Source organism: Plutella xylostella, chromosome 22 (assembly GCF_932276165.1).
Source record: "Plutella xylostella chromosome 22, ilPluXylo3.1, whole genome shotgun sequence".
Lineage (NCBI taxonomy): Eukaryota > Metazoa > Arthropoda > Insecta > Lepidoptera > Plutellidae > Plutella > Plutella xylostella.
In genome coordinates this window covers 1,450,660-1,469,993 of record NC_064002.1, presented here as the reverse complement: position 1 = coordinate 1,469,993, position 19,334 = coordinate 1,450,660, and the positions used below count along the sequence as shown (strand labels likewise).

The window sequence follows — 19,334 nt, the reverse complement described above, 5'->3', positions numbered from 1 at the left end:
ATTATATGATTTAGATACACAATTAGCCTGCCGTCTTAATTAAATCATAGAGAAAATATTAAAAACCTTAGCATCTGGGATTTTTATATCGTGGTCCATTAAGTAGTTAGCGTTAATAGGTGGGGAGGGGGCAGGGGTAGCTCGCGATAATGTGCAAGTTAATAGCAATTCCGTGTAACACAAAGTAGACCACCCTGTACTCACTACAGGGTGCTAACTTTCTTATAACCGCACCGATCTACTGGCAACTTCTGAGCATTACTTATGTTCGTTCATAATAAAGAGGACGCTTGAAGTTCTAAGTGATGTTTGCTTTTAGTTTTCGTGTGCCTAGTGCTGTTGCTGTGCAGTTGTGGATAAAAGGTGGTTTTTAATTGTGAATGATATTATAAACCTACTTTGTTACCAAATATACTTGCCTACTAAATTTACATTGGTATTGTAAAGACTAAATATGATGATAAGTACGTATGCAATATGCATGCGATTACAGCTGTTATGCAAGAGTTCTACACTTTTTTTTTTAAATGTAGATGTGGATGTTTGTACTGAAGTACTTAATAATTTGAAAATTATGTAGTTTTATATTAGTTGCGTAGCTTTCGAATGGAGTGGGTATGTAAACAGGCAACTTTTGCCTAAACAGGAGTCGTAATTCAACCTGTTCCATAAACAAAAGCGTATCCAGGAACCAGTGCCAAAATCTTCAGCAAACAACGAGATAACCAACCATTGTGTTCGTTCTTAATTTAAAATTTAAAACCAGCAAATAAAAGTGACAGTCGCAACTCAAGATGGTCGCCGTTTCAAACTTAAGCAAATTGTGAAAATAACAACTGAGACTAAATTGTACTGAAAATCGCTTATATGGCTTTAAAATTATAATAAACTAATATATCGAAAAATATGAATGTCTGAAATATCACGATAAAATTTCATAACATAAAAAGTTACAGTTATTACAAGCCATCGATTTAAGTGAAGTGATTTGTTGTTCTATCTATCTCCAAGTAAATAATTATGTGTACTGAACTAGCACAAGAGTTTGTTTGTTAACTTAAATAATATAAGTAGACGAGTGCCTAAAAGAGACTCTAGAGACCTACAAGTATAACTGAAGAATCTAAAACGTACCGAGTAACTGAAAAACCATAATGTCGCGCGACAACCAGTGATAAAAACCCCGAAGTGACAGTTCAAACTTTTAAAAACTGACCGTTACTCTCCAACCAAAATGGCGGTAACGGCGCCAATCTAAGTGCCAGTGAACTTTTGACGTGTCGAGTGACAGCTGTCAGTTTGAAATCCAAGATGGCGTCGTCGGCGGCGGTGGCGCGTCGCGGCGAGTGAGGGCGGCGGCGCGCCCTGGGCGGCGCAGGCTCGCGGCGCGCCGGCTGTGATGCGATGGGACAGGACTGGTGCTTCCGCCGCAAACGGAAGCGAGGCACGAGGCCCCAGGACCGAGACCGACCGCATCACACCCGGTATGTACCTGTGTCCTGTGTAGCTTCGGTTGGGTAAGAGTGGTGACTTGTGACGGCTCTTTTAGAGTGTTAGGGCTAAGCCAGATACAGTGAAATTTGCTCTCCGCTGCGCTCCGTCACACATATTTAAGGTGTCCCAAAAAACTTTTGTGACAACCTGTATATCTTGGATCTTTTTCATTCTGTAGCTACCTAGATGTAGCAAGTATCTGTTAACAAGATCAAGGAACATTACTATACCTTTAAACAAGGCTCATGATTGCTTCATTTTAATGAATCATTTTTTACCATTTTTAAGCGCAATAGTCTATGTAGGATTAATTACTTAGGTACTCTAAAATAACGCAACAAACAAAGAACTCATTACTTTTTAGTAAGTATGTTCTAAAATCTAAATTCTAGCAATCCAGTACATTACACCCCGTTAAAATAAATTCAAACAACTTTGACAAGATGACGAAACATCATCAATAAGACTCACAGTTATCTTTCAGTTTTTCCGTCCTTAAACCAAACACCATTTTCTTACTCTACTTTTGAACTAGGACTATTAAATCGCGATTTTGTAGTCAAAGTTATTCCGCGGGGGCGATACCTGCATCAAGACGTGAGCAACTTCGGGCACTTTGTTGTAGGCTATAGCCGCCGACTTACTCTGTGACCCACTTGTACTGCGATCTGCTACTCTGTAACTTTCTAGTCGGGGGAAGGAGGTAAGGGCGGGTATGTACGTGGGATTAAGTTGATACCTTTTGAAATAGAGATAAGTATACATTTTATTTAGTATCAATTTAAATACGGTACAAACATTGATTTAGTTGGTACCTTTTGAAATAGAGATATACTATACATTTTATTTAGTGTCAATTAAAATAAGGAACAAACATAATTAACACAAAATCTATCTATAACCATTACCTACCAAACAAATTGAACCACGGATTATAATATAATAACATAATTATTTTTAGCCTCTTGGTGGCGTTTAGCATGTGTTTCTCAGTTTTTGTGGTAAGGCCTTAAATTTTATGACATAGCTGCTGACACTTTGTCAAGAAAGCAGCCAAGTGTGGTGCGAGATAGGTAGTTCGGTGAAGTTAATTGGTGGGTATGTTCAAAGGTAACCACTTCCACTTCAGTAACCATTTATATGTATAGTTACAGAAAGGATCTCTCCTAAGACTTATTTGTTTGTCACTGGTTTGGTTCTCGCAATCTTCCCTTACTAAGTTTTGCAAAACCTTTTAAAATTAATGAAGCAAATAAGCTTACTTTGTTTTTATTTAGGTTAGGTATTATTATTATTAATAACTAGTGCCTATCTAATTGCGACACTGTGATTTTTATATCCAGCAGTGTAAAACAAGTCAAGAATTTCTAATTAAATTTGAGAAGGTAAACCTACTAGGTATTATATTATAATATCACATGATCCCTCCACAGGGGCTAACTTATGCAAAGTCACAAACTTCCTTTGTCATGTTACGTCAATATAACACGTGAGCTGCACTAAACTTTAATTCAACATGAATATGGTTTACAGGACACACAGTGTATTGTGCCACAAACTTATCTGTTCCGGTGACAGCTCACATAAATGTCTAATATTTCTTAATTATATAAGATTTTAAGTTTGCTCGTATTGTAAGTTCGCTCTTGCGGTGTTAATAAACCCATCTAATCTTTTACAATATACAATTCATTAGTAAGTAATGAGATATGGATCAATTTAGTTCGCTCTCGCCGGAACAGATAAGTTTGTCGCACTGTAAGTCAAAAGACAAATTGGAGAAGCTACTGCAGACGACGACATGTCGCAACGTCACTTCTGATTTCTATTGTACCTACTTATTTCTGTGGGATTAATTTGATAGTCAGATAGATATCTCTCGATCGCACTTCCATATGCAGATTAAACATCAAACAAACAAGGGTGTTATTTGTCGAGACGTTTCTTTTGCTCTGAAAATCCACCTTGTTCGTATTAAAAATATATTTATCCATATGCATTCATTTAAAAGCAGTAGTCACGACAAGACATGTTATAAGCTAGTACCTCGTGTCATCCGCCGCCTATTGGTACCTTTAGGCCTGGGTCTTTATTTACGCCGCAGGTCGCGTCCAGCGTCACGCCGTAGGCCGCGTCACGATGCTCACTATAGAAATGTACTGATGCGGTCTCCCTCACACGCCGACATTGGCGCGTAGACGTAGTGAGCATTGTGACGCGGCCTACGGCGAGACGCTGGACGCGATCTACGGCGCGTAATAGGAGACCCGGGCCTTAGTCAACTTAATATAACTGCAACAAACAAACAACTGCTAGGAATATGTTAGTAAAGCGAGTGTGCTACGAATGTACCTTTTCTATTCTACCCTTGTTTCTGCTAGTTTCACCCCATAATTGGAACGCTGTATACGTTTTCAGTTAAGTATCTGGAATATATGACGACCGAATGGTGTAGTGGTTATGGTTAGTGACCCTGACTGCTATGTTGAAGGTCCCGAGTTCGATTCCCGGCCGGGCAGACATTTGTTTAAAGACAGATATTTGTACTTGGGTGGTAATATGTCAGCTGTCCGATATGACCATATTACAAGCTCTGCCTAGTTTGGGGCGGATGGCCGTGTGTGAGATGTCCCAAGATAATATTTGATCACCTAAATGTAGCAAATACTCGTTATATGTAATGAACATTTTCAGTGTTTTTTCAGCTTTCGTTTGATGATGGTGACATTGATAACAATATTGTCTATTAGGCTGATTGAGCCTTTTCTGGAAAGTGTATTGTGTTTTCAATGCGTATGAAATTATCATTTTTAATATTTGAAATGACTTTCTAATCCGTAATGTAAACTAATCATAATAGTATTGTTATGATGATGTCAGGATAAGGGAACACTTTATCAATTATTTGATCACTCAAAACATGGTTTATACAGGTAGTAGGTATGTGTACTCTTATAAAATATGATCAAATGTTTGTTATTGTTACAATAGACTCATGGTACGTTGATATAATGTAATTCTGAAGGCAGTAAGTACTCTAAATAGCACTGCCGTAAAAATTGTCTAACTTTCAGAATGATATCCTTGCTGTTTTTCATTCTTCGACTTCATACTCGTATACATTCGCCGGAAATTAATTTAAATTTTATTTAATATACCGTTTTTTTACATGTTACTTTAAAATTTTTAGTTGGTGGAGTTCCAATGGGCTGTTAAATGTACGAGTACTTCAATATTGAGGTCGGCGTCATTAAGCTATGTAGTCTTCTCCGTTTAGGAGTAAAAATTTGTTGCTAGAACTGGAAATTTTTCATTGCTCGTCAGTGTACTTACTCCGATAGCTCAGCGACCCGAAGTGAATCTTGGCCTCAGACACAAGAAGTCGCACTGATCTCTATCCTGCGCAGTCGCTCTCCAGTCTCGTGAGTGTCTCATACTTTTTTCTCCAACTTCTAAATATCTGCAAAATATCACTTATTTTAGGCATTATTGCAGTATCTATGTTTAAACTTTACGTGATCCTGTATCTATACATGAAGCTATACGTCATAATATGTAGGTACGAAATAGTAACCTCAAGTGTGATGGTTATCATTTGAATGTTTGACAAAATCTAATCTCTATCTAATTACTTGCGTCAGTACAATACTACTTATACTACCTAATATTATTGGTCTCAGTATGTATAACCATAGACAAAAGAAAAACTATGGTATAATTAGTAGGTACTTACACGAAAAAATATACTCACACCCCCTTATTCATAGAAAAATTAGAGAACATTTTAGATATTGAATTGGCCATGCTAACTTTTTGAACAAGAATGAAATGCTTAAAACCGTTTCGAGGAATATGCTTCCAGTACAATTTCTGGTCATCAGATTTTAAATTAGGTCTCTATTTTTTTAATTATTCAATAAAAACTAATAACCTTCATTTGTCCTTTCTATGACGTCACATTAGGATCATAGAGTATAATATACATACTGATTAGGATATATGCACAGAATGCATTTGCCTACAAAACAAAAGTAAACGTCAAACGCCAATAAACGCAAACCTCATGTACTCTGTGAACCTCACAGCCCGTGTCACCCGTGTGCACAGAGTAGGTGCCCGTGTGTTTATTTCTCTTTATTGATTTTATTTATTTATTTTCTACCTTGTTTTTAATCTCTACTACGAATAAATAATAACCAGTGGATACTACGATGACAACAAGAACAGAGATAGTATTTCTTCAGTGAGTATTATTGCTTCACAGAGTATTATTTGTAGGTTAAGAGTTAGATGACAGATGACAATGACACTCTACCTCACTGACGTTAAGTGACACTTCCTTTTTGTGGCGCAGGCAAAGGCACCAATATTTTAGTACGTTCTGTGACGTCATACATACATTCAGCCGGCCAAATTTTAAAATTGTATTAAAAATAGTTGTAATGAATAAAAATCAAAAATAACGAAATTAGTTTCTTAAAATGGTTTATATTTTCAAAATAAATTATAAAAAATACATATCATAAATTGGTAGCATGGCCAATTGTCCCTTTCTGTGAAAGAACAATTTGTTCCTTGACAGAGAGGGACAAAACAGTTCAATAGTGTTATTTGTCGAGACGTTTATTTTGCACTCCATCTATTTTGTATTAAATTATCGTTATTGTACATGTACAGAAGTGCTCCTGAGGAAGGTATCGGTCGGACAATGCCGTGGCGTCGCACGTCACCACACAGATTACACGACAATTATTCACTTGCCGTGCCGTCCTCGCCCAGTTAACTACATCGACTCACTAGTCTCACTACACGTATTCTAGGAGTGATTGCGTTTTTAGCACGATCTTGGGTTGAGGGTCGGCGTCATCATAACGTCACTACACAGATTTAACTACATCGACTTACTTACTACACAAATTCAAGGAGTGAATGTGTTTTAACAGGATTTTGGGTTGGACAGAGTTACTGCAATGACTTTTCGGCGGCATAATTTATATGGAGCCTCCATTGACAAAAGAATAAAGAGAGGACATGCCATATCAACGAAAAAAATGCGCTTACCTAAACTTTGGTGTCAATTAAAATGGCGGCTTTTTTCTTGAAAAATGTAAACAAACAAATTGTTTGACAGCTGAAGTACCTTGTGTTTGGATGTCAATCTTGGTCAATCAACATGGCGACCGATCGCAATGTTGTAATTTTAGGCAAAGACAAAACTACTGTTGTCCTTTTTTACGTACGATAACACCAATAAGTTAAAAAGAGACGACGATATATTTTTAAGTACCGATTTTTATGCCAAGTCCTCTTTATTCTTTTGTCAATGGGAGTCTCTCAGAGAAATGACAACTGATTTGACTGGCAATCGTCTCAACACTCACCACATTGACAAACCCGTAGCATAGTTATTATGTATACGAGTACGTATGGTATAATTTTATTAGTGACCGCAATAATCTATTTTTTTGCTTTAATATGTTCTATATTAACTCATACTTATTTATCAGCTACTTATCACCGTTTTTCAAAATTAGGCAATGTAAGAAATGTATTCTTCGGTTGATACCAGCTCCTTACTTACCTCAGAATAGTCCACCTGTTCTGTGTAGGTAATAGCCCGTGTCATGATCCACGCCAGTCTAACCCTTCTAATTTAGTTACATTGTTTCATCCTCTCATTAAGTTGTACTTCACTTAATTGGCTTTAGAAAAAGGGCAATTGAAGCGGTGGTAATTCATGAACTTTTTACCTATATTGTTTTTGGTAAGTATATGAAGTTATGCATTCGGAATCACAATCAGTTGGTCGTCAAAAATCAAAATCACTGGCTTTTTCAAAAATATTATTTTATTCATTATTACACGTCATAGTCCTAACTTACACATGTAGTAACTCATACACACACACACATACTACTTAAATGTCACTTCAATCCTCTTTCCTCTCCCCCTCCCCGTCCCTTCCCTTGGGTTGTTTAGTGTTCAGTCTTTGTGTTTAATTTAGTCACTCTTTGTAAGTACTTGCAATTGTATTTAAAAACTTAATCTGTGGATAACGGTGTGGATTGTACACCTAATTACTCTTCTTATATATACGTGTTACATAATGTATGTGTACAATTGTTTGTTGTCCCTAATAAATAAAATAAAAAAAAATAAAAATAATATTATAAATGCGAAAATAACTGTGTCTGTGTGTCTGTCTGTCTGTTACTCTTTCACGCCAAAACTACTGAACGGATTTGAATGAAATTTGGTATACGTATGGTCAAGACCCTGGGAAAGAACATAGGCTACTTTTTATCCCGGAATTCCCACGGGAAAACTTTTAAAGGCGAAGCGGAGCTCGCGGGAACAGCTAGTATTAAATAAAATAATATACTTTATTGCATACTTAGGGCCACTTGCACAAACATTTAAATCTAGATTTAGTATCAAATCTCGATTTAAGAGACGTCAATCCATATAAAATTTGACACTAAATCGAGATTTAACACTTTATCTAGATTTAACACAAAATCTAGATCTAATATGTTGATGCAAGTGGCCCTTAATATAATTTTCAATAAGTATCAAAAATATAAAATCAGTCTATCACGTAGTTAAATTGATAAAATCCTATTATCTTATCAACAATTCAGTAATTTATGATCTCAGCTTGTTAATTAAGGTTAATGATATCTTTATCTTTCTAGATCAAGGATACTCAGTATTTCGAACTTTGTTAGGTACAACCTACACTATGCAGAGATACTTAATCATAGAATTGATCATTTGCCATGTTGATGTACCTATTTTGTGTATCACGTTTTCAATATTTTATTGTGTCATAGTGATGAACGTTTAAGGCGATATGTTTACCTACTATTACTTAAAGTATATTTACGATTATTATATATAGCTGTTGTTTATCCAAATAAATAAATTACGATTAACACGAATGATACTTATGTAAGTAAAACCTGTTCTTCTGCTGATGTATTCCACAACCTACCAATAAATACCCAAGATAATAATCCAGGGGAATACAATAGCGGATCACAATAACTTGAATTAAAATATCATGTCAAAGCGTACACAAGGCGCTTTTTTCCATCCCCATCGTCAGCGTACATTGACCCCGCCACCTAATAGTTTCAATATTCGTCTCAAGTGTGGCGTGGGTGTAGAATCTAAGCTACAGTTTTCGGGTTCAATGCTCTTGGCTGGGGCACTCTCATGGAAAATCTACTTGGATTGACAGATTGCTACGTGCCCAAATAGCCATAACATTACCGAAAATACTGTCTTTTGTTTTTACGTTAACAAGTCAAACTCACCGCATTAGGCACGCGTTAAGTGTAAAAACAAAATAAAATACTATTAGCATTTACATTTTGAATATCTACCACTTACATTATAAGGTTAAACCCGGTTTAACAAGTAAATCTTTAACTTTATAAAGCTAGTTGCTTAAATATGCTCTGAAGTCTATCGCCAGCTTGACAAACCTAATAAACAGAACTGTCCGATTAATTTACCAACATTAACAGCATTAGCCCACACAAAGCGCTCTGATGGACGCCGTCCATTATACATAGTGCAATCTGGCCCTAACTATGTTGTGTAATTGCATCTACGTGCAATCCGACGTAATTATGTTTAGCGACAAGCGTAATAATATGGTGGGAGACCTGGCTATTAGCTCAAGGCGAAGGCTATTGTCACCGCCTGAGCCTCGCTACAGAACGGCCATTACCCACAGAATACCCGTCTCCACCGCCACAGCCTACAGAACAAAAAGGAACAACTTATCAAGAGAATATTTAAGTGCCATTATTGGAAAATTATAATGAGAATGTCGATGCGATGTTTGCGTGAAGCCGAGGCTAATTGGGATGGTTAGTTGTAGAGTGGAAAATGTGTCTTTTGAACATGTTTGTGAGGTTAAACATGATGGATAGAGTTGATGTGTTATGATTGGTTGAGTGGTGGTCCGTATGGTGTTGCGGTGCACATCTGGCGCGGTGTTATCGGTCAAGTTCGCGCGCTCCTGACCCCGCGCGCCGCCGCCGCCGCCGCCGCCGCCGCCGCTCCGCCCGCCTCTCGACTCTGCACAATCTCGAGCTCGCCGACAAGCCTCCGTCAACGACTGGCTAATCGATACCAACTTTCAGTTCCACTTTATCCTTCTACAAGTCGAGCGAGCGCACCTAGATTATTCAGCATAAAGTTTCGTACCTCAGCCCGGCTCGAGCGCTCTTAACCCGAATCTATCAAATTGAAATCAAAGTCTTTGCCGATTCCCGGCAAGCTTCATCGGGCACGGAACTTTACCTGACCTACAAAGCGACGCACTTTTCGTGTGCGAGGCAAAGTGAGCCTTGGGGAAAGAGCTAGAGAGTCTAGTTCCGGTCGGTGACTGGGGGGAGTTACGTGTCGGCGGCGGGGGCTGCGTGCGGCGCGGTACGCATGCGGCTCGCCCCGCGACCCGGCAACATGGCCGCCAACATGGCCGCCGCGCGCCTGCAGCTGCACCGCCGGCAGTGCCACGCGCCGCCAGCCGAGCCCTCCACGCGGCCCGCTGCCGCCACACTCGACATCCGCCACCACCGAAGGTCCGGGACCAATCGCGCGTGCAACAAGTGATGTTGACGTCGAACGAAAACGCAGGCCCGGCTCCGCGCGCCGACTGATGTGAACGAGGGAGGACTATAAATATAGAAGTGGCCTTTAGGTGCAGCGGCGCGGGTGAGTCGCGCGGCGAGTGACGTCGCCCCCGCCCGGCCGCCCCGCCCGCGCCGCCGGTACACGCGACGCGCCATAAACAATCACCGGCGCTGCGTGGAGCGTGGAGCTCATTCATCCGCCACCGAACAGCACCGAGGCGCGGTTGTGTAGTGATAGTGACGCTCGATTAACTCTGTAACTCGCATAAAACATTGGAACGTTATCGCCGGTGGTGTGAATATCGCGCGTGTATAGTAAATAACAATGTCAGTGTGTGTCGGCGGGTGGTCGCGGGGTTGTGGTGGTCCGGCGGCGGGCGGCACGCGGCGGGTGATGCAGTGAGGCATGCTGACGGCGCTGTGGGCGGCGTGGCGGCTGGCGCGCGCGCTGGGGCTGGCGCGCGGCCCCGCGGAGGAGGCGCCGCAGCCCCCGCGCTCCGCCCGCGCCGGCTCCGACCTCAGCACGCTCAGCACCGCCAGCTCCAGCCGCACCAGCAGCGGCGACGCCAACCACAAGAGGTCACGCACACACGCACACCGCACGCACTCCACGCACACACGCGCCTCTTATCCAAACATTCGATAGTCGTTAGCACTCCGTATGAATAAATTTATCAGTACGATCTATTTACGTTGCGAGGCGAGAAGTGGCTATCGCGGCGCATCGCGTGACGCGAGCCGTCTTGTCTCGCTCCGATGTTTGTAATATCAATATTGCTGGCGTATATTTTCGTAGTAGAGCGGAGATATCGATGTGGGGCGCCCCTCGGCTGCACCGCACTCTGTTGGTTTAATGGAAATATCAATAAACATGTTGGACTGCTGGTATTTGGGTTAAAACATCTAGGGAATGTCACCTGCATAACTCACTTCGAATGTACCTTATCATAATCGTATCAGATTTTAGTTCATAATTCATAGATAAACTGTAACGCCTTATCTAGATAACGCTCGTTCAATGAGCACTTAGTTTTCAAATTCGATAAATGAAGTTGACTAATAGACTGATGAATGTATATTGTAGGACGGTATTTGTACAACTTATATATGGGTATAGTAACGTGAATAAAAACCGGGAAAAGCGGATACCAAATATTGGAATAGTTTTGCCTATTTGTTTAGTTCTGAGAGTCATGTCAAAAGTCAGTCTCTACTCTAACAATAAAACCAGTTGTGCATCCATAATTGGCGATATCCTCCCATCCTGACACTAAGGTATCAGCCACCAAGGTTTCATGAATACTTAAATATGCATTTCATTTAAAATTATACAGGTTGGTAGATTGAAATTATTTTAACCACAAAAACGAAAAATCATTTCTATTTAAAGTAATTTTTGTCTAGATTTCCTAAAACATACTGTTTAAATTACACAATATCTGGTGGACATGATTCCTGCTTCTATGAATGCTTTGGCATTCTCATACATATTTATATATCCAATTGATGAAAAATGTTTAAAGCTCCATCGATTTTATATTAATCTACGTGATCAAGTCCTGTTTCCGTGGAACCATTGATTTGGTCCTGTCATTGATCCTTTTATGGCTTCTCGTTTTTGTTCCCGGAGTAACGAGCTAGGGGTTGGTTGCTGTCCCTTTATTATTGAAGACCTGTCAGTAATACACGTCGGCTGATGAAATATAAGCCTTTTGTGTTTGAATATTGTTAGCTGATATGTGGGTTCAGCTAGGGTCCGATTGTAGTCGCTACTATAGAGTATATAGGTGCAATATTCATATAGAACATGTCTTTATAGAATGTATAATCCCATCCGTTCATCATTATTGAACGGATATCCCGGTACATAATGCATGATTTTGAGGATTCGCTGTTCTTGTGCTCTGCTAACACCGTCGGTAATCTAGTAGCACCTTCTATCGTCCTCGTATTGATTAAATTGTACAATTTTAAAACAGCATAACCCAAGTGGGTTCTCTGTTACTATCATCCAATATGATGTAATTCATATATTTTTTTGCAAACAAAATCATAAATGTTTTAACCACTGTTCCGCTACAATGTCAAAGAACTATAGTTCATATACCTAGGCACCTATATAACTGCTTCGTATTGTGTTTGCTTACGTATACAGCGGCAATTACATAATTTCATACCCATGTAGGTACATAGCTACGTATATAATGTACGTTGGTAACATAATAAAGCAGTAGCTACTTGTACTGCTGAAATTGTTAACTAAATTCTACGTGAAGCAAACAGGAAATTATGAAAATATGCTTTTAAACATCACTTCAAAAGGTAGGCGGGGGATATTGAACAAATTGAGGGGAACTCGATTGGGAACACTTTTTAGGGATGTAATTGAATGCAATACTACGCGTGCTTCACAGAGATACAAGGCTTCTTAAGATGAACAATTTCATGGTTCCGTTGAAAATATTTTTATAGAATTATTATACTACAGGGATGTGATTATACTACCATCGATGCTTGCTAATCCCAAGTAATTCAATCCATCTAAAGCGTATGTAAAATAAAATATAGGTATACCCAAGTAACATTTCATTCGAGCTTAGGTTGTAAGAAATGCCTTTAGGTTTTATAAGGGTTGTGAAAAGGTTAATGCTTTGCTATCTGGTCATATTGAGTACTTGAGAATGATTAATAAGTCCTAAAACCAATTGTTTATTAATACAACCTTGGAGCTGCTAATAAGAGTTTAAATTAACGTTATTTTAACTTGTATTTCAAGAGCATATAGTTCTAGGATCTTATAGTTGTCGTAGACTCCTGATAAGGTTCTAGAAAAGCTAGCATTTATGCTAAAGTGAGAGCTTAAGGTTAAATTTTTAACCTCAATACAACCATAAAGTTATGGAATGTTGAAATCACTTATAAGTAATTTTTAAAACCTATCTTAAACCTTTAGGCTGATGAGAGTTGTCTAGGCAAACAAATTAGGACTACTTGGTGAAAACCAAAAGCATTAAGCACTGGCTATGAGCTAAACGCATGATTTAAGTCTTTCAAGAATATTTTAAAGCTTTAGAGGCATCCTCAAAATATGTTTAATGCTTTTTAGTAATTTCCTAACGGCCGCCATATTTTTTCACTGAAATAAAAAAAAAACTTGGCAAAAAGATACATTTTAATTAAGTAGGGGAAAATTCAGTAGCGTATGCTATACTATTCCAAATATATGTTTTTTTATATAGACAGTACTTTTATTTCTAATATAACTTTACACCAAACATAATTTTTTTTCTATTTTTTTAAATTAAAATATCTTCAAATTTATTATTTACAAAAGGCCCGTCACGTATACAGAACTATCATTCAAAAGTACCACGATAAAGTGCTAGTCGCAAAGTTTTTCATATTTCCTGACTTCAGCCTAACTACTTACTATATTTTGTATTAATACAACACTTACAAGTTAGCCATTTTGAATCTTGGAAAGTGTCAGGTAATGGCGCCATTTATTATAATTATTATAAAATCTTACACAGAAACATTTTAAAACCCGAGAGTCCTGGAAAGGCATTACAAATTTAATATCCATCAAATATTTTTCAAGTTATAGAAGAGTTACATCCAGGACTAATTTAGAACTTAAAAGCTGTCTTCCAAGGTTATGTTAACGTTAAATTAAGGTTGTGCAGGTTGTATTTAGGTTCTGTGTAAGTAGTTCAAAAGGTTCTGGGTTTGAGCTATAGGTTTTGCTGTAGCTCTCAGAAAGGTTCTAAAACGTGGGCCCTTTTTGCACTCAGGAGGTTAATATAAGGTTAATATAAGGTTATCGAGACTTCTAAGTCTCACAAGTTGATTTCCATACAAAGGTTCTAGAACCTTTTCAAAACCTTTCTAAAACCAAAAATGTTACTTGGGTAAGTATCACAATTATTTCATATTGTCATGATCCTTGAACAATGAAATATTGATGTGAGCTCCTTTATAAACGAATTCGAAAACAGAGAAGGTACCTACTTACTCAATTTATCTGTATCTATTTTTTTAACAAAAATAATTGATGTATTATGTTTCTGATATCGTATACTGCTAACATTTTGCAATAGATTTTCGTTTATTCCATGTGATACCCCCTTACTGTTTTATGTAACAAATTACTAATAATATTTCCTAGTTACACTTACACTGCTGGGTCTATTCTCTATAATGGTTTGCTGAAACTACATTTGAGAGAGAGTGTTTGCTTTCGCTTTATTATATACCATATAATTAAATTTTATATCCTACTGAAATACTACTAGTTGAATCAGAAATTTGGTCGAAAATTTCAAAATTACTATCACGGCTAAGAAATACTGTGTCAAAGTACCTAGTAAGATACAATCTGCTCTATCAATTCATCCATAAAACACCCTGTACATACCTACACGTATCATGTTACTAAAGGCTCAAGTTACTCTGTGGTTTATCTTGAAGTCTTGAATTAATTTTACAACTTCATTACTTTTAATTTGAGTTATATTTTCCTTGCTTGTTTCCTACTTTGTACGGTTTTCCTGGTAGGTACTAGGTACGGCTTGAGATATTCATTTACGTAGGTAACTACGTCCTATCATTATAATAATGTTCTTACCTTTTTAAAGGATATAACTTAAACTATAATATATAAGTTACACATTTTTTGTCTAGATTTTATATGCATGCATATACCTAATAGATAGAAATATATGTTTTTTTATAACGTTTCGGTGAGACTCACTTGACTGTAGAGTAAGGCTAGTGTTTGCCACCGTGGTGAAAGGATTGACCAGACAGATTACCGTCAGTGCCCCGGAGGGTTATCTGTCTATACTGACGATAAAATAATAATTAAAAAAATTAAAAAACCGACTTCAAAAAACCACTAAAATGTAAGAAATAATTTAAGGTTTACACAAATTATATGTGACAGTACAAAATATATACCTAAGCAGGAACTGTTATTTTTTGATGTTGGTGCGGTGACAAAGTAATCTGAAGAAATATGGCACCAACTTCAAAAAATAACAGTTCCTGCTTAGGTATATTTGTACTGTCACATATAATTTGTGTAAACCTTAAATTATTTCTTACATTTTAGTGGTTTTTTGAAGTCGGTTTTTTATTTTTTTTAATTATTATTTTATTTTATAGTTTTTAGTTTATTTGCAATAATTTTTAATCAAAAGTAAGATGCAAATGATACCAAAATGTCCTACCAATCAATACGAATCATTCAAGCCTAAACACGAGGTAGTTGCTATATACCGTTGAGGAGTTCCCCTGACTGCCTTCCGTTTCCATCATCAGATCAGCTCAAGGTCACAATCATATTTTTTTGTTATAAGAACTATATTTACGTTCTTAATTTCATTAGAATCGGTAATTATGTGTCCAAAATGGAAATTCATACCCTGTTTTTACCCCTTTACCCACCCTTAGGGGTGAGATAAAATTCTGAAAAAAAAATGGGACCACCTGGGAGCTCAACCCAATACAACAAAAAAATAATTTTCAAAATCGGTTCATAAACGGCGGAGTTATCGATGAACATACATAAAAAAAAATTATAAAAAAAAAAAATATCCCGACGAATTGAGAACCTCCTCCTTTTTTTGAAGTCGGTTAAAAAATAAACGAACAAGAGCCTGTCGTGCAATCGGCACATTTAATACAACGAGATAGAGTTGTGGCTCGCACAGCAGCAGTCCGAAACTAAGTTTTTCGTCATATTATAGAGTGACCCCTCTGGTCACTACTTTCGTGCATGTTTTGATACATTGAATCATGATTCAATATCGCATCTCCACTGTTCACAGTCGCGTCGGTATTTATTTTCCTAGTAACAAATCCTATTGGTTCATGCTGATGATGTGGAAATCCTTTTTAAATTTCAATTTTAAGCCCGGACACTCCGGTGTCAGTCCGGGTGTTCTGGAACGGCGCCGGTGACTCGGTCCGGGCTTCAGCCGGTCGTAACCGGATTAATCCGGCTTCCAACAGACCTCTTTATTTCGGCAAGCGTTATTCGTAATAATGTTTCTTAGATTTTCACTCGCGTGGTTTTTAACACAATGCGTTTCGTGCGATGATTTATCTCGTTTGATAAATTCATAATAAAACTAATTAAGTAATTACTTATGTATTTATTTATTTATTTATATACACTTTATTGTACACATACACAAGCAAACATAAAAGAGAACAGTTACAAATCAAAACACAAGACGTATACAAAGGCGGGCTTATTGCCAAAAAGCAATTTCTTCCAGCCAACATACGACTGGGTGAAAGATAAATGACATTAGATCCTTTAACTAATTTGAGTAGGTACAATTAATAATTATCAAACAGAAATTAGCCTATGGTTTAAATCTAACCTTAAATTAACAGTGCATGATTACAACATAAAATAAACATAATATTATAACATATAACTTATATAAAAATATATAACTTATAAAAATTACATCATACTTATATAAATAATACTACATAAATATAAATATATATACCTATATATCTATTTTACCTGCCAACCTAATGATTCAAAATAGTGATGTTTAACATTTTTTTTAAAAGTTGCCATTGATGGTGACTGTCTGTTGTCTGTATATTGTTGGAATTAGGTATATTAGCTTTTTCATTGTGAACGGCTTAAAAATTCAGTTGGTATCACAATTTAGGTATATTGTTTTATATGCCCGTCGTAGACAAACATCTCTAGCATTTTCAATCATTCAATTTCATACTACTAATCGGGCACAAAGCATTGAGGCAATTTCAATTGCAGCTCTGAAGTACAATAAACGCGAGTGCACCTCTACCTACCTACGCTAGTAGCTACAAGTTTCATTAAAACGGTAACAAAAGAGGTATCTATCGTCGACATTAACCGGCAACAATAAGGACCCGCTACCTGCTAGCTGAGTGAGGCCCGGACACACTGGGCGACATGTCACGCGACATACGAATGGGATACAATACCTAATAGTCAATTGAACTTATTTCATAGAACAGTGCCCAATGAATTTGACTCAAATGTCAACTAGTGTCAATCATGATTATCATATAAGTTTCGTACACTACTAACTTAACAGATTACCGCAAGCAATACGACGTCGATGTCTTGATATATTGCATTATACTTCGACAGATGTTTTGGGTGCAATAGAATTTTTATAAGATAATTCGTGGCCGATGTTATAGTTTCTTGCCATTTTGTGCTGAACATCTTGCGATAAAGATTCGGAAGATAGAAATTTTGACTTGTTACATTCCCATTTTGGTAAATTTAGCCATAACGTTAACGTTCCTATTTGTCTGCAGCTGAATAGTATTTCACAGATATTTATTTTGTCAACTTTAATCCTCTGTCACTCGCAACATGTTGACAGACAAGTCGCCGTATGTGTCTGCGCCTTTAATAAACGATCCGTAAGTGCGCAGAGTTCTTTCAAACGATCCTCTGGACCGAGGCTTTTATCTCCCGGGTGGGCGGCTACATTCTATGTACATATAGCTATATACTTGTATACATATGTGGGTATAGTCAGCTAATTTAATTTCTCTTCGGCGCTGTCGACAGGCTTTACCTTACTGTCCGAAGTATAGCAATGTTGTAGGCACAGCAATTGCGGTGTTGCATCGAAGACCGGTAGTGTTTGTACCGTATTTTAACAAGATGGTTCTGAACTCAGTATAATTTAACCCTGAAATAGTCGAATTCTCCCTTTTGCACATTATTATAACCGAACCAAACTAAAAGAAGGAGTAAAACGACCATGCTATTTTAAAAAATATGACTGCTGTGCTTTTTTTGTGAAGTAAGCTTTTAAAAATTTGATCGACTTTAAAGTTGCGATGGCAGAAACAGACACCCTTTGATCACTCCTTTTCTGGCGGGCGACAAAGTACAATTAAATAAAAATTCGTTGGTACTTTGATTGCTAGTAAAAATAAAAAACCAATACATGTTTTGACAGCTACACAAAATTGCATTTTACTTTATCATCTCGTCCTTTTGATTTTGAGTCTAAAACGAAATCAAATCATTACTTTAATGGTGAAATTCAAATAAAAATGTGTTTTTTTACCAATTTTCCCAGTTATATTACAATACCATTACCTAAGTATACCAGGATTAAACAAGACATGTTATGTTTCGAGACAGCCACGTAATTATCTCAGCAGTGTAATGAAGCAGTGTTTCAGGCGTTTTGTCTGAAAATTCATTTATTTCCCGACAGAAATCTAAGTTCAATTAAGCACCACGTCTGTTTTTGACAGCACTTTATACTCGTACTTAGCTCCCTAGATGCTCAACTTACGGTATTTTAATTTTATACAGTAAAAGTAACATCAACCCTTTCGCTTGCAATGACTAATAACAATGACAGCTCATTATCATTACATATACCCAATTTACCCCATAAAGGATGCACATTATGCATAAGCATAAGTCATTGCCTACATTTGTGTTATAATAATAAACATTAGCTTTAATATACATTTTACACAGCGATGAGCGCAATAGTGGTCATTGTTTAGTACATTATATTAATTTTGGTCGGATTATGCATTGTTGGCCCTATCTGATTTATTGACAGCTTGGGGATTAACTTTGCATTACATTGTTTAAGCTAACCTGCTCGTTATCTGCAGCTTTTACTGCTTTATGTATTTAATTTGTTGCATAAATACCATTTTAATGTACTATTCACATAGTAAACAAATAACTCCAACTACAGTCAACTCCAGTATGTTATTTGTGCTAAACCTGTGCTCATATTGTTTCCCTAGTATATGGTATAGTCTATAATCCTTGTGCCCCCTCTTACTTAACCGATCGCTTCTCATTCTTTGACTTTACTGATCGTCCTCAACGGTCAAGTCGAAATTTGCTCTTTCGTACCCCAGAGCATAATGCGGCAGGGTATTCGGATTCTTTCACCGTGTCAGCGGTTCGCCTGTGGAACGAGTTACCATTGCATATAAGGCAATCGCAGTCCATAGAAACCTTTAAGTCTAAGGTTCGTCTGCACTACCTCCAGAAACAGAACAATCAGCAGCAGATCTAATATATAGTTTATCTGTTTTGTTGTAGTTTGTAAGTGTGACGATGATATTATTATTTTTTGTTATAGTAACTATATATTTTATTTATGTATGTAGGTATAT

At 37.4% G+C, this 19,334-nt stretch overlaps 1 protein-coding gene across 4 annotated transcripts in view; it reads left to right on the top strand.

Annotated features, from left to right (window-relative positions):
• LOC105382098 (cAMP-specific 3',5'-cyclic phosphodiesterase, isoforms N/G) overlaps positions 1-19,334 on the top strand; it is a 162,734-nt gene that overhangs the window by 58,795 nt on the left and 84,605 nt on the right. The window contains exon 1 of one of the 4 annotated variants that reach the window (XM_048629256.1): positions 8,066-10,721. The exons of the other annotated variants lie outside the window; for them this stretch is intronic. Coding sequence (XP_048485213.1) covers positions 10,549-10,721 — 173 coding nt within the window. The 5' untranslated portion in view covers positions 8,066-10,548. Of the gene's footprint in view, positions 1-8,065; positions 10,722-19,334 lie in introns of those variants that run through there. 4 annotated transcript variants of the gene reach the window in all.